Here is a 13784-nt window from a genome sequence, read left to right on the forward strand (position 1 = left end):
TTTTAATATTAGAGTTCTTTCTCTGGTAACACTGCGGTGACAAAAGCTTCTTGATTTGTGCCTTACTAAGAAAGGTCTTCTCCATTCTGAAACTATATAAAATATCATATTTTTTCTTTATGTATTTAATGTTTGATTTTCAAGTCTTTAATTCATTTGGAATTTATTTTGGAAGAAAGATTTTTTTTTTTAAGATTTTATTTATTTGACAGAGAGAGACACAGCGAGAGAGGGAACACAAGCTGGGGGGTGGGGGGGGCGCGGAGAGGGAGAAGCAGGCTTCCTGCCAAGCAGGGAGCCCAATGTGGGGCTCAATCTCAGGACCCCGGAACCATGACCTGAACAGAAGGCAGACGCTTAACGACTGAGCCACCCAGGTGCCCCTATTTTGGAAGAAAGATTACGAAAGTTGCCAGTTTTTTCTGCACAGGTGGCCTGTTCTCACATACCATACTAAACTTTTGCACCAGTGATTTGAAATGACAGCTTTTCCTAAACTAATTTCCATGATAGATTTGGGTTTATTTCTAGATTTTCCCTGTTGCTCTACTGACTAGTATATTAAAAAGATAGTATCAAAACTGCTTCAGTATCTGTACATTTATAATATCTTTTAGTATTTAATAGGTGGTCCAACTAATTTTTTATTACATATTAAAATGATAAAACTTTTATATGGAAAAAACTTCAGAAATTAAGATAGAACTCAAAGAGAAACTATTTTATCAACTTAAAACTTTTTGAGAATGGGGCGCCTGGGTGGCTCAGTCATTAAGCGTCTGCCTTCGGCTCAGGTCATGATCCCAGAGTCCTGGGATCGAGCCCCGCATCGGGCTCCCTGCTCGGCGGGAAGCCTGCTTCTCCCTTTCCCGCTCCCCCTGCTTGTGTTCCCTCTCTCGCTGTGTCTCTCTCTGTTGAATAAATAAATAAAATCTTTAAAAAAAAAAAAAAAACACTTTTTGAGAATGTATAAAATAATAGAAAAAGGACATTTACTAGGCACCTACTGTGTTCAGAAAATTTGTGAGGAATAGAGGTAAAAGACATGATGTTCTGTAAGTGAAGATTCATCAGGAGCTTCATTCAAGTGAGGGAGTATGTTTGCTTACACAATCAGTGCTCATTCTCTCTGTCTCCATCTTTTGCTCACACAGTCTTTACTTTTTTTTTTTTAGATTTTATTTATTTATTTTTGAGAGAGAGAGAGAGAGCATGAGTGGAGGGGGGAGGGGCAGAGGGAGAAGGAGACTCCCCGCCGAGCAGAGAGCCCGATGTGGGGCTCGATCCGAGGACCCTGGGATCATGACCTGAGCCGAAGGCAGACGCTTCACCGACTGAGCCACCCCAGGGCCCCCACACACTGTCTTTACATAATCAGTTTTCATCCTCTGTCTCTTTCTCACATATACTCACAGGCACATGATATTTTGTTAAACTTATACGTACCTGTTTGATTTCTTTAACAGCCAGAGTAACTGAGAACAGGACTGCCTGACTAATGCTGCTCTGACAGGAAATGTTACAGGCTGCTTCAGCTCCTTACATATATATTCCATTTCTTTCACCATTGTCCAGCTGTAACCTGAAATGAAAGAAAGAAATTCAATTTTTCTAACTGGCATCCTAAAAGTCAGTTAAATAAAAAACTAAATTAAATTACCTATGAGTAGGTAATTTATAGGTATTTTATTAAAAGTTCTATTTAGATTCAGAGTGAATTAAAATACCACTTAATACATGAAAATATTTTGAATGGAAAATAGAGACAAAAAATCAAGTCTAAAATCATGCTACAAGTGACCTAGAGCAAAATAATAAAAGGTTAAAATATTAAAAAAGGTTTTACTAATCTCTCAAGCACAAAATAAGCAAATTTTGACACTATGTTTATCTTAAAGATTCTAAGACTCTTCCCTTAGGTATATCTGCCTCATTTTTTTTTTTTTTAAGATTTTATTTCTTTGGGAGGGAGAGAGAGACAGAGAGTGAGCAGGAGCACAAGAACAGCAGGAGGGAGAAGCAGACGCCCTGCTGAGCAGGGAGCCTGATGAGGGGCTGAATCCCAGGATCCCGGGATCATGACCTGAGCCGAAGGCAGAGGCCCAACCAACTGAGCCATTCAGGCGCCCCTATCTGCCTCATTAATATTCTCTATAAACATATTTTCCAGGGTGTCTGGGTGGCTCAGTTGGTTAAGCATCTGCCTTCAGCTCAGGTCCTGATCTCAGGGTCCTGGGATTGAGCACGTTGGGCTCCACACTCAGTGCGGAGTCTGCTTGTCTCTCTGCCCCTTCCCCTGCTCATGCTTGCTCTGTGTCTCTCTCAAATAAATAAAATCTTTTTAAAAAGGTAAATAAATAAACTTAGATTTCCTATTGTGTTACTTAAGTATTCTTTTCCAACAGAAAGATGCCTGCTAGGTAGTAGATGTTTAAGAAATAATTATCTTCATGATTATTTTTTGGCTAGTCCAAACTATTTGGATTAGAGTGGAAATAGAAAAATGTCCTTCATTTTTTTTAATGATTTTATTTATTTATTTAGAGAGACAGCATGTATGTGAGTGGTGGGAGGGTCAGAGGGAGAGGGAGAGAGAGAGAATCCCAAGCAGACCATGCTTTTAGCATGGAGCCTGACATGGGATTCGATTCCATGTCCCCGAGATGATGACTTGAGCCAAAATCAAGAGTTGGATGCTTAACTGACTGAGCCACCCAGGCATCCCAAAAATGACTTTTATATATGGGTTTTAAATCATGTTAAGAGACTGGAAAACACACTTGCCTGTTTATAAAGGCTTTGGGAAAAAATTTATATTTTGGGGGGCACCTGGGTGGCTCAGTCGGTTGAGCGACAACTCCTGATTTCAGCTCTGGTCATGATCTCAGGGCTGTGAGACTGAGCCCCTCATCAGGTTCTGCGCTGGGTGTGGAGCCTGCTAGGGATTCTTTCTCTTCCTCTCCTTCTGCCTCTCCCCTCTTTGTCTGTCTCTGAAAAAAAAAGAAAGAAAGAAAAAAATTATATTTTCAAAATAACAGCCTCTATGGGGCACATGGGTCCCTGGGTGATGCAGTGGGTTAAAGTGCCCGATTCTTGGTTTCTGCTCAGGTGGTGATCTCAGGGTTGTAGGACTGAGCCCCACACTGGGCTCTGCACTCAGCGTGGAGTCTGCTTGAGACTCTCTCTCCCTCTCCCTCTGCCCCTCCCCTGCAGAATAAATAAATAAATAAATAAATAACAGCCTCTATCAAAAACAGGCTGTAAAAATATTGGTAAATAAAGAAATATTTTACCTGCTTCTCCCTCTGCCTCTGCCTTTCTCTCTCTGTCTTTCTGTCTCTCATGAATAAATACATAAAATCTTAAAAAAAAAAAAAAAAAAAGGAGGGTGCCTGGGTGGCTCAGACAGTTAAGTGTCTGCTTTCGGCTCAGGTCATGATCCCAGGGGCCTGGGATGGAGGTCTGCATCAGGCTCCCTGCTCCGCGGGGAGCCTGCTTCTCCCTCTGCCTCTGCCTCTCTCTGTCGCTCATGAATAAATAAATAAAATCTTTTTTTTAAAAAAAGGAATATTTTATAGAAAGCCTATGTGAATATGTTAGTTTAGCAGCTAAATTCCTCATGAAAGAAGGGCAATGTTCTGCTTTCCTTGAAAATCTGAAAAACCGTATCTTTGTAATTAGAAAAAGGGATTGCTAACAGAAGCTGTATTTACGTGACTATAAATTTATAAACTCTTTTCTAAATCTGTGAAATAAGGGGTGCCTGGGTGGCTCAGTCAGTTGGGCAGCTCACTCTTGATTTCTGCTTGGGTTGCAATCTCGGGGTTGTGAGATCTGGCTCCAAGCTCAGCATGGAGTCTCCTTGGGATTCTCTCTCTCCCTCTCCCTCTGCCCCTCCCCCCACTCGCATGCACAGCTCCCCCCAAAATCTGTGACATAAGAAATAAGGAAGCATAAAGCACATGTTGGTAATGACAAGAGGGCAATGGGAAAAAAGCAGCCTGGACACATTCAACACCAAAATGACTTCAAAATCCAGATATAGTCTAATTCAGTTAAAGCTTGAGGTTAAGCCAGAATTATACTAAACAGTGACAAAAGGAGTTTAGAGTCAGTAAGGAAGTTACTAAACTATTTCTAGTTTACCTTATTTAAACACCTTGAAGTATAAGCAATATTCCTTAATGAAACTAATAAAAATTAAAATGATTAAAAAATTAGAATTATGGTAAAGCATATTATTCTTTGTCTCAATCACATCAATTGCTGGCCCAGAGGGTTAGAACCTAAATGTCACTACTCACTAGATAGCAGTTACTCTAATCTTATGTTGGACTAAAAAGTTAACATCTAAAAACAATAATTGCAGGGGCGCCTGGGTGGCTCAGTCGGTTGGGCCTCTGCCTTCAGCTCAAGTCATGATCCCAGGGTCCTGGGATTAAGCCCCATGTTGGGCTCCCTGCTCAGCAGGGAACCTGCTTCTCCCTCTGCCGCTCCGCCTGCTTATGCTCTCTCCCTCTGTCAAATAAATAAATAAAATCTTTAAAAAAAACCCAATTATTGACAATAAGTAAAAGATGAATTCCCTGAACACAGGATAAAGACTAACATCTCCATAGGCTCTAAATACCTTCTTAATTTATTTTTACCATGTGGACAGGTGCTCCAGAGCATCTGATTGCTTACGAGCTGTTTACCTGTAAATCACTGCCTAGGGATATATGAAGAAATAAAAAGATGAACCCAAATAGCATAAGCAGTTTCAACCAGGAAAAAGAAGCTGAATGTCAAGTCGATCCTGAAGTGAAGAGGTGAAAGGAAAGAAGGGATCCAGCCTAGAGAAGAGTCTCATGGCCTCCCACTCCCCTGTCCAGGAAAGAGAGGAAACTAGCAGTCTACTTGTGGAGCCCCTTTCAGTGTCCATGGAGTAGAACTTGTGCTCTTCAACAACACTCCCCCAACTTCTGGCCTCACATCACCGGAGAAGTTTTTGTTACTACTTTATCTTTCATCTGACATTGGAAGTTTGCTCCAAGGTAAAAGAAAAAAAAAGTATACGATGTTTTGCAAGTTCAAAGAGACCAACTCAGGATTTGTTTAAAGTTTATAGAGGCGGCTTTGGTTAATCTAGACCATGCAAATTTCCCATTGAAGTTTGGTGACACACTGTCACCAACAAATGCAGTCTATCTGAAATAAACGAAAGAGTCATACAGATGCCTTTAGGGCCAGACCTTTATCTCCATTAGGCTCTTAGATTGTGGAATAAGTTTTTGGTTTTGTATTTAAACCTGTTATTTTTATATTTTGAGTGGATTTTAATTTGACCAATAAGAAATACATTTTAAAAATCATTACCTTCATTGACTTTCTCAGGATGCCATCCTGTTGTCCAACCCAGAGAAAATGTCACATCAGGAAAGAAGGATGTTACCATGTCTATAAAAGGTTTTGCATCCACTACCCTGCTATTTCCATTTGGACCCGGAAGAATATCAGCATTAATCCACACAGGACGTTTCAGATGCCTCTTCACACTCTCCAGGAGCATCATGGATGGTTCTACAGCTGCCAGACTAAAAACATAGGTGTTGTCAATGAGACGTATTCCTAAAGTAAAAGTAAAAAGTTCTTTCAGACTAGTGGTTTCAATGTTTTCAACTTCCTAACAAAAGTGTAATATGATAAGGCCTGAATTAAATAAAATCAAAGATCATATAGCACCAGAGGAGAAAGTTAACATATGCCGTGTCTCAAAATGTTGATTTATACTTATTATTCATGAGGATACCTTAAAGGTTCTATAAATACATGAATAATGCCACTACTTGTAGACAGGCTGAAGTTTCAAAACTCTGTATTAGGAACACTCAGTATAAAATAATTTAAGAAAAGACATAAATATTCACTCATTAGAGAATGTATAAATAAGACTTAAAAATTAGATATACTCATAACCTGAAAATTCACATTTATGAAAATACCTACAGTACACCCAGGCACTGTGTCTCTAATACTGACTCATAACCCTAGAGAAAAGAGCCTCTTTTCCTTCATGTACTCTTTTAAATTTGGATGCATAAATATGTTTCTAAAACTGATTGCAAAGTATAAAATTATAACATCCTCTTAAAGCTTTTATACATTTCATAAACATCTTTTCTAGAAACTAGAGACAACTATATTTTAGTTACTATTTATTTATAAAGATTTTATTTATTTATTTGACAGAGAGAGAGAGATAGTGTCGAGAGAGGGAACACAAGCAGGGGGAGTGTGAGAGGGAGAAGCAGGCTCCCCGCTGAGCAGGGAGCCCGATGCGGGGCTGGATCCCAGGACCCTGGGATCACGACCTGAGCCCAAGGCAGACACTTAACGACTGAGCCACCCAGGCACCCTATTTTTTTTTTTAAGATTTTATTTATTCATTTGACAGAGAGAGAGCGAGCGAGCACAAGCAAGGGGAGTGGCAGGCAGAGGGAGAGGGAGAAGCAGACTCCCCAGTGAGCAGGGAGACCGATGTAGGGCCCAATCCCTGGGATCACAACCCAAGCCAAAGGCAGTCACTCAGCCAACTGAGCCACCCAAGTACCCCTTTAGTTACTATTTAAATAAAAAAGCTCTTTTTACTTTTCTGTACATCTATTCTAACTGACATCTATGGATTTTGAAACAGTAAGGTTTTAATCAGCCTACATAAATTTTACTTATTTTTTAAGATATATTTATTTATTTATTTTAGAGAGAGAGAGAGAGAGAGGGAGCAAGGGGAGGGGCAGAGGGAGAGGAGGAGAGAGAATCCTCAAGCAGACTCCCTGCTGAGAGCAGAGCCCAATGCAGGGCTCCATCCTAGGGCCCTGAGATCATGACCTGAGACAAAATCAAGAGTTGGACACTTAACCAACTGAGTCACTCAGGTGCCCCCATAAATTTTACTTTTAAAAATAAATACACAAACTTTACTGGACTACTACACTACTTATAATTCTGAATCTCTTCTGAACCTTTAAGGCCTAAGTTTGCTTCTGAGAAAATTAGCTTTTAATGACTACTACAGTGGGAGGCTGACTTGGGGAGATGGCTGTTGGAGGGGAGAACATTCAGTACCCTCTCCTCACATTTCCATCTTTCTTAAGGGATTGAGTCCTCCTGCCTATGTTTCCACCACTCTTCAACTCACTCCTTTCAGGCCTCCTACTCTAAGAAGAGAAACTGATAACCTCATTATTTATTAGGTCATATTTATTAGTGAGCAAGGATACTGCTCATTAAAACCAGAGGAAGCCAGCCTCCAGCCTGTCACTGCTCCCATGTAGTGAGCTTCTTTTTGTTCATTCTTCTCCCTCTGAAATGGAGGCCCTAGATGTTAGTGGATTACTAAACTCTAATGCTGGACCTTGCAGACTTTAATTCAGATGCTGTCATTTCTCTGTCTCAAACGCTTTTTGCCTTGATCAAAATCAGTGCCATGTTAAAACCCACAATTCTAAGATCTGGCACCCCCATTTTTGGTAGCAAGCAACTTATACCTGTGACTCCAAAGCTTGCTTGTCTGCAAGTCCTGCAGCAGCAGCCAGGTTCCTGTGGGGTTCTGCTCTTCATGGTGGAAGAGGAGGAAAACCTGAACTAATCCATGCACGTCTGCCACCAACATCTCTTTTTCCAGAAAGAATTCTGATTTCTTAAGAAATTTGGTGTCTGTGGAGGTTCGGTTAAACACTAATTTCCAGTTTACATTCGGGGGGGAGATTCTTAGGCTTTCTCAATTTAGTAAGGTGATATAGGGCTGTTCAATAATGGTTTACTACTGGTTAACATCAGCAGACAGCATATTCTCCCCAAAATTGAAATTACACCAGCGTATATGAAGTGTCTACTATGTGCAAAGCACCGTGCAGTTAAACCTAAGGAGTTACGACACAGAACATAATGAAAAACAATTTAATATACGTATTCTATTTTTATATGTAAATATTTTAATTACTGCTAATATAGACTATGTTAATGCTACTTTCCCTTATCAATAACTTAAATAAGAAAACAAAACCTATATTAAGAAAAACCTAAAACCTTACTAAAGAAAATAAAACTTTTTGTGTTGTAGTTTTTATATTTCTGGAACAGAAAGTTGACAAAACAACGATAAAATTCTTCTTGAAGAGTAAATGTTGAGGAAAAGCCATATCACTTTTGGGGAAAAAAAAAAAAAGACTGAGGATGTATTTTGCCCAACAGCAACATATAATGTATACTTCAAAGAATAACATACCATGTTCCAGATAAAATTTTAGTACTTAGTTATTATTTGTATACCAAACAAAATAACTTAGAGGCATAAAATAAGAACTAGTAAAATTTGACTAATAGGTCCATCAGCTCCTGTTAACAGAGGTAGTACAGAGTTCTGGTTCACAGTGAGAACTCTCCAGCCAGGCTGGTAGATTTCCTACCAACTATGTGACAACAAGCAGTCTACTTCCTACTCTGCCTCTGTTTCCTCATCTGGAAGTGAGGATAATAGCAATAAGCTGCCTCCCAGGATTGTTGAGTATTAAATGAATTAACGCATTCAGTGCTCTTAGAAAAGTGTCTGACACAGTATACATGTTCATATAACTGTTAGTTAAATTCATTCCCCTTCAAATATGTTATGACCAAAAACTTTGCAAAATCCTTTTCTTAGTGGCTCAGCTCATGTGTGTGTGGTAGCTGCTAGGAACGAATGAGTTGATCTGACTAGTGAGGAGCCAAAGAATGTATCAGAGAGAACAATTCAATGGGGAATAGTAAACATACACATGAAAAGGATAGCTAAAACTCTGAGTTACCAAACATTAAAGATCAAATGCTTTATTTCACGGTACAGAGAAAACTGAACTAGCTCCAGGAAACCTGGGATCTCGTCCTAGCTCAGCTGTCAAGTTCAGCTATTGTTCTTGGGTCAATTATTTAACTTTTCTGGGACTAAGTCTCTTTGTCAATAAAGTAGTGTTGGGCCATTCACCACTCTAAGTGCTTTAAGATCTTAAAATAGTTCTCTCTGGGGGGGCCTGGGTGGCTCAGTCGGTTAAGCGCCTGCCTTCGGCTCAGGTTGTGATCCCAGGGTCCTGGCATTGAGCCACGTATAGGGGCTCCCTGCTCAGCAGGGAGTCTGCTTCTCCGTCTCCTTTCCTCCTGGCTTGTGCTCTCTCTCACTCACTCTCTCAAATAAATAAATAAAATCTTAAAAAAAAAAAGCTCTCTCATTTACCAAGAGTGTAATGAGGTTTACTGGTATATTTAGCCCTACAACAAACAGAGTCACCTTAATAATTCTGTAAGTAAGATTTCCAAATCTTTATTAATTTCTTGAGAATATTCAATTTAAAAATATTGTTCATAGATAAGGTAGGTTTACCACAAATCCTGGATTTTCTTTTCTTTTTTTTTAAAGATTTTATTTATTTGAGAGAGAGAGTGAGCGAGAGAGAACACAAGCTGGGAGGAGAGGGAGAGTGACAGGGAGAAGCAGATTCACCACTGAGCAGGGAGCCTGATGCGGGGCTCAATCCCAGGGCCCTAGGATTATTACCTGAGCCGAAGGCAGATGCTTAACCCACTGAGCCACCCAGGTGCCCGAAATCCTAGATCTTCGTAGCAGTCACCTTCATGGGACTTATGGTGAGCTTTTGTGATATCACACTATATTCCTGGCTTTATCTATAATTTTTACACTGCCAAAATACCACAAAAGTAAAATTTTCCATGACAGCCAAAGAAAAGGAAATAACACTTAGTCTTGCTCTTCATTGTCAATGCTTCCAAAATACTATTTATAAGGAACTCTTGGGTTATTGAAAGACTTTTAGATAATTCTCCATATACAAATATAACATAAATCAAGTAGGATAAGCATTAACTATCCAAACTACTACCAACTCTCTCTCTCAGACGATTTTTTTTTTTTTTAAGAGGGGGAGTGGGGGGTAGGCAGAGGGAGAGACAGAATCTTAGGCAGGCTCCATGCCCAGCACTTTGCACAACTTGGGACTTGATCTCACAACCCTGAGATCATGACCTGAGCCAAAATCAAGAGTCTGATGCTTAACTGACTGAGCCACCCAGGTTTCCCTCAGACTACCTTTTTTTTTTTTAAGATTTTATTTATTTATTTGATGCAGAGAGACACAGCAAGAGCGGGAACAGAAGCAGGGGTTGTGGGGAGAGGAAGAAGCAGGCCTCCCGCAGAGCAGGGAGCCCAAGGTGGGCCTCAATCCCAGGACCTGGGATCATGACCTGAGCCAAAGGCAGACGCTTAATGACTGAGCCACCCAGGCGCCCTCCCCTCGGACTACTTTTAATGAAAGTAGCATTTTAAATTTACCATTCTATTATCACAATGGTCACTTATGATAAATTCCTTTGTAAAAATGAACTTAATTTTAGCCTCAAAGGGTTCCTAAGAAACAATTTAAGCAACCAACTCAATAGGTCTTAGGTCCCTTCTTGAAACATATTAGTTTGCAATTCCATTTTCAGTTTAAAGTATAAAGTTAGTCAAGCACAGATATATGAAGCTATTAATCTTTTAATTTCGTTGTTACTCTCTGACAACTAAAAGACTGAAAATGTTTATACAAATACCTCTTGAAATCCAGCTTGATGCCTTTACTGCTTTTTATAACTGCAGTCAGCCATTCCTGTAAAGTATTATCACTATTTGTTTCAGGAGGATGGGCCATGATTGGTTGGCTATATTCTGATCCATCACTTGGAAGAAGGACATCGGCCTCTATCATGTGAGCAGTGCCTGTCCAAATAAAAGAACTTAAGTTAACGCTAATAAAATAGGGACTGAAGAAGATGTCATGTCCAGTAGCCTTTTGAGGAAGATAAAAACTAACATTTACTGAATAACTACTAAGTACCAGGTACCGTACTAGGCCTTCATATGGTTGTTTGTTTCACAGATGAGCAAACAGGTGAAGAGTTAAATGCCTTTCTGTAGATCATACAGCTCTTAAGCTATTGTTAAAATATTTAATTTCTGGGCAGAGGAATAGGGGACCCTATTCCAACCGGTCCCGGAATTGAGCTGGATATCTATGAGACCACTCTGAACACCCATGAAATCAGCCTGAGATGTAAGAAGATAGATCTGGATCTCTACAAACAGAATATCGCAGGCAGTTGGTTTCAAGGTATGAAGTGGGGAGCCATGATTCCACGGGTAGATATCGGAGGATAAATGGGAGGGGGAGGGAGCCAAGGCTTCAGGATCCTGCACCACCAGTGAGTGATAGCCTCCCGCGCTGGGGACCGGGCATAGACTCGCAGACTGGTAGCAATGGGGAAAAGACTTTAGGGCAGCCCCCCGGACTGAAACCAAGAGCGGCGGGCTGCATGTATGAACTGGAGGTGGCTGGCAGTTTTAGAAGCACAAAGGGGAGAGACGTGTCCCAACCTGGAGGCGAGGACTGGGAGTGCTGCTGAGGGGCGAACAACCCAGGACGCTGCAGTTTATAGCAGCACAGACAGGAACGGAGATAGTGTGGCCTGGAGAGCTCACTGAAGAACAGACTGTGATCTCTCCGCTCTGAGGCAGAGGGTTGGAAACGATCTCTTCTGCTCTGACTCTCAGAAGAGATGCAGAAAGCCTCCAGGGAAAGCCGCCAGAGAACAAAAGCCCCCAAAAACCAGTTTTCACTGAGCCTATCCCCCGCCACAGGGGGCAGGGCAACTCTGACCAAACAGGTTTGCCTGAGTAACAGCATGGCAGGCCCGTCCCCCAGAAGACAGGCTGGAAGAACAAGAGGCCAGCAACCCTAAGGTCCCTATAAAACAGGTGCATCTTCCTTGGGTTGTGGTCAATAATTTGGACTCTGTACATTCCCTCAACCACCCCTCAACAAAATGACTAGGAGGAGGAACCCCCAAAATAGGAAAGACTCAGAGACTGTGACTACTTCTGCCACAGATTTACAAATGGATACAGATATAACCAAGATGTCGGAGATGGAATTCAGGGTAGCAATTGTGAAGATAATAGCTAGAATGGAGAAATCCATTAATGGCAACATAGAGTCTCAGGGCAGAAATGAAAGATGAATTGGCAGAACTTAAAAATGCTATTAATGAGATTCAATCTAATCTAGATTCTAACAGCTAGGGTAAGCAAGGCAGAAGAATGAATTAGTGATCTAGAAGACCAATTAATAGACAAGAAGGTAAAAGAGGAAACCAGGGAAAAACAACTCAAAATCCATGAAAATAGAATCAGAGAAATAAGTGACACCATGAAACGTTCCAATGTCAGAATTATTGGAATCCCTGAGGGGGAGAGAGAGAGAAAGGACTAGAATATATATTTGAGCAAATCGTAGATGAGAACTTCCCTAATCTGGGGAATGAAACAAACATTCATGTCCTAGAGGCAGAGAGGACCCCTCCCAAGATCAAGGAAAACAGGCCAATGCTCCGGTATATAATAGTAAAACTCGCAAATCTTAGAACCAAGGAAACCATCTTAAGGGCAGTTATGGGGAAGAGATTCCTTACATACAGAGGGAGGAACATCAGAATAATGTCAGACCTATCCACAGAGACCTGGCAAGCCAGAAAGGGCTGGCAAGGAATATTCAGGGTACTAAATGAGAAGACCATGCAGCCAAGAATACTTTGTCCGGCAAGGCTGTCATTTAGAACAGATGGAGAGATGCAGAGCTTCAAAGACTGGCAGAAACTGAAAGAATATGGGATCACTAAGCCGGCCCTGCAAGAAATATAAAGGGGGGTTCTATAAAAGAAGAAAGACCCCAAGAGTGATATAGAACAGAAATTTACAGAGACAATCTATAAAAACAGGGTCTTCACAGGCAACATGATGACAATAAATTCATATCTTTTAATAATCACTCTCAACGTGAACAGCCTAAATGGTCCCATAAAACAGCACAGGGTTGCAGAATGGATAAAAAGACAGGACCCATCCATATACTGTCTACAGGAGACTCATTTTGAACCTAAAGATACATCCAGACTGAAAATGAAGGGATGGAGTTCCATCTTCCAGGCCAAAGGACCTCAAAAGAAAGCTGGGCTAGCAATTCTTATATCAGACAAATTAGATTTTAAGCTAAAGACTGTAGTTAGAGACACAGAAGGACACTATATCATTCTTAAAGGGTCTATCCAACAAGAAGATCTAACAATTATAAATATCTATGCCACCAACATGGGAGCAGCCATCTACATAAGCCAACTGTTAACCAAAATAAAGAGTCATATTGACAACAATACGTTAATTGTAGGAGACCTCAGTACTCCACCCTCAGCAATAGACAGATCATCTAAGCAGAAAATCAACAAAGAAACACAAGCTTTGAATGACACCCTAGACCAGATAGACCTCATAGATATATACAAAACATTCCACCCTAAAACAAGAGAATACTCATTCTTCCCGAGTGTACATGGAACTTTCTCCAGAATAGATCACATACTGGGTCACAAATCAGGTCTCAACCGATACCAAAAGACTGAGATTATTCCCTGCATATTCTCAGACCATAATGCTTTAAAACTGGAACTCAATCACAAGAAAACATTTGGAAGAAATTAAAACACTTGGAAGCTAAGGACCACTCTGCTCAAGAATGTTTGGGTCAACCAAGAAATCAAAGAAGAACTTAAACAATTCATGGAAACCAATGAGAATGAAAACACATCGGTCCAAAACCTATGGGATACTGCAAAGGCAGTCCTAAGGGGGAAATACATAGCCATCCAAGCCTCACTCAAAAAAA

General features: G+C 40.6%; 1 protein-coding gene across 2 annotated transcripts; it reads right to left on the minus strand.

Moving 5' to 3' along the window:
* Nucleotides 1-1202: 1202 nt before the first annotated feature.
* Nucleotides 1203-10815, minus strand: FAM151B (family with sequence similarity 151 member B). Of its 2 annotated transcripts, XR_014142683.1 has the most exons (4): nt 10624-10815; nt 5359-5576; nt 2830-2990; nt 1466-1582 (listed from the first exon to the last, which is right to left on the minus strand). XR_014142683.1 is itself a non-coding variant. In XM_081811550.1 (3 exons), the coding sequence occupies exons 1-3, from the start codon at nt 10776-10778 to the stop codon at nt 1437-1439; spliced, it is 519 nt and encodes a 172-aa protein (XP_081667676.1). In that variant the 5' UTR covers nt 10779-10813; the 3' UTR covers nt 1203-1436. The 2 variants fall into 2 exon arrangements, 1 of the variants encoding a protein (XP_081667676.1); XM_081811550.1 differs by lacking the exon at nt 2830-2990 and having other exon boundaries at nt 1203-1582; nt 10624-10813.
* Between the last annotated feature and the right edge of the window lie 2969 nt (nt 10816-13784).

The sequence above is a fragment of the Leptonychotes weddellii genome, unplaced genomic scaffold, assembly GCF_054177405.1.
Source record: "Leptonychotes weddellii isolate Sample4059 unplaced genomic scaffold, ASM5417740v2 HiC_scaffold_832, whole genome shotgun sequence".
Lineage (NCBI taxonomy): Eukaryota > Metazoa > Chordata > Mammalia > Carnivora > Phocidae > Leptonychotes > Leptonychotes weddellii.

Coding starts and splice junctions, on each gene's coding strand:
- FAM151B (XM_081811550.1), bottom strand. CDS start 10,778: ATGATAGAGGCCGATGTCCTTCTTCCAAGTGATGGATCAGAATATAGC. Junction 5,577..10,623: donor ATCAAGCTGGATTTCAAGAG/GTATTTGTATAA, acceptor CTATGTTTTTAG/TCTGGCAGCTGTAGAACCAT. Junction 1,583..5,358: donor TCCTGAGAAAGTCAATGAAG/GTAATGATTTTT, acceptor CTTTCATTTCAG/GTTACAGCTGGACAATGGTG.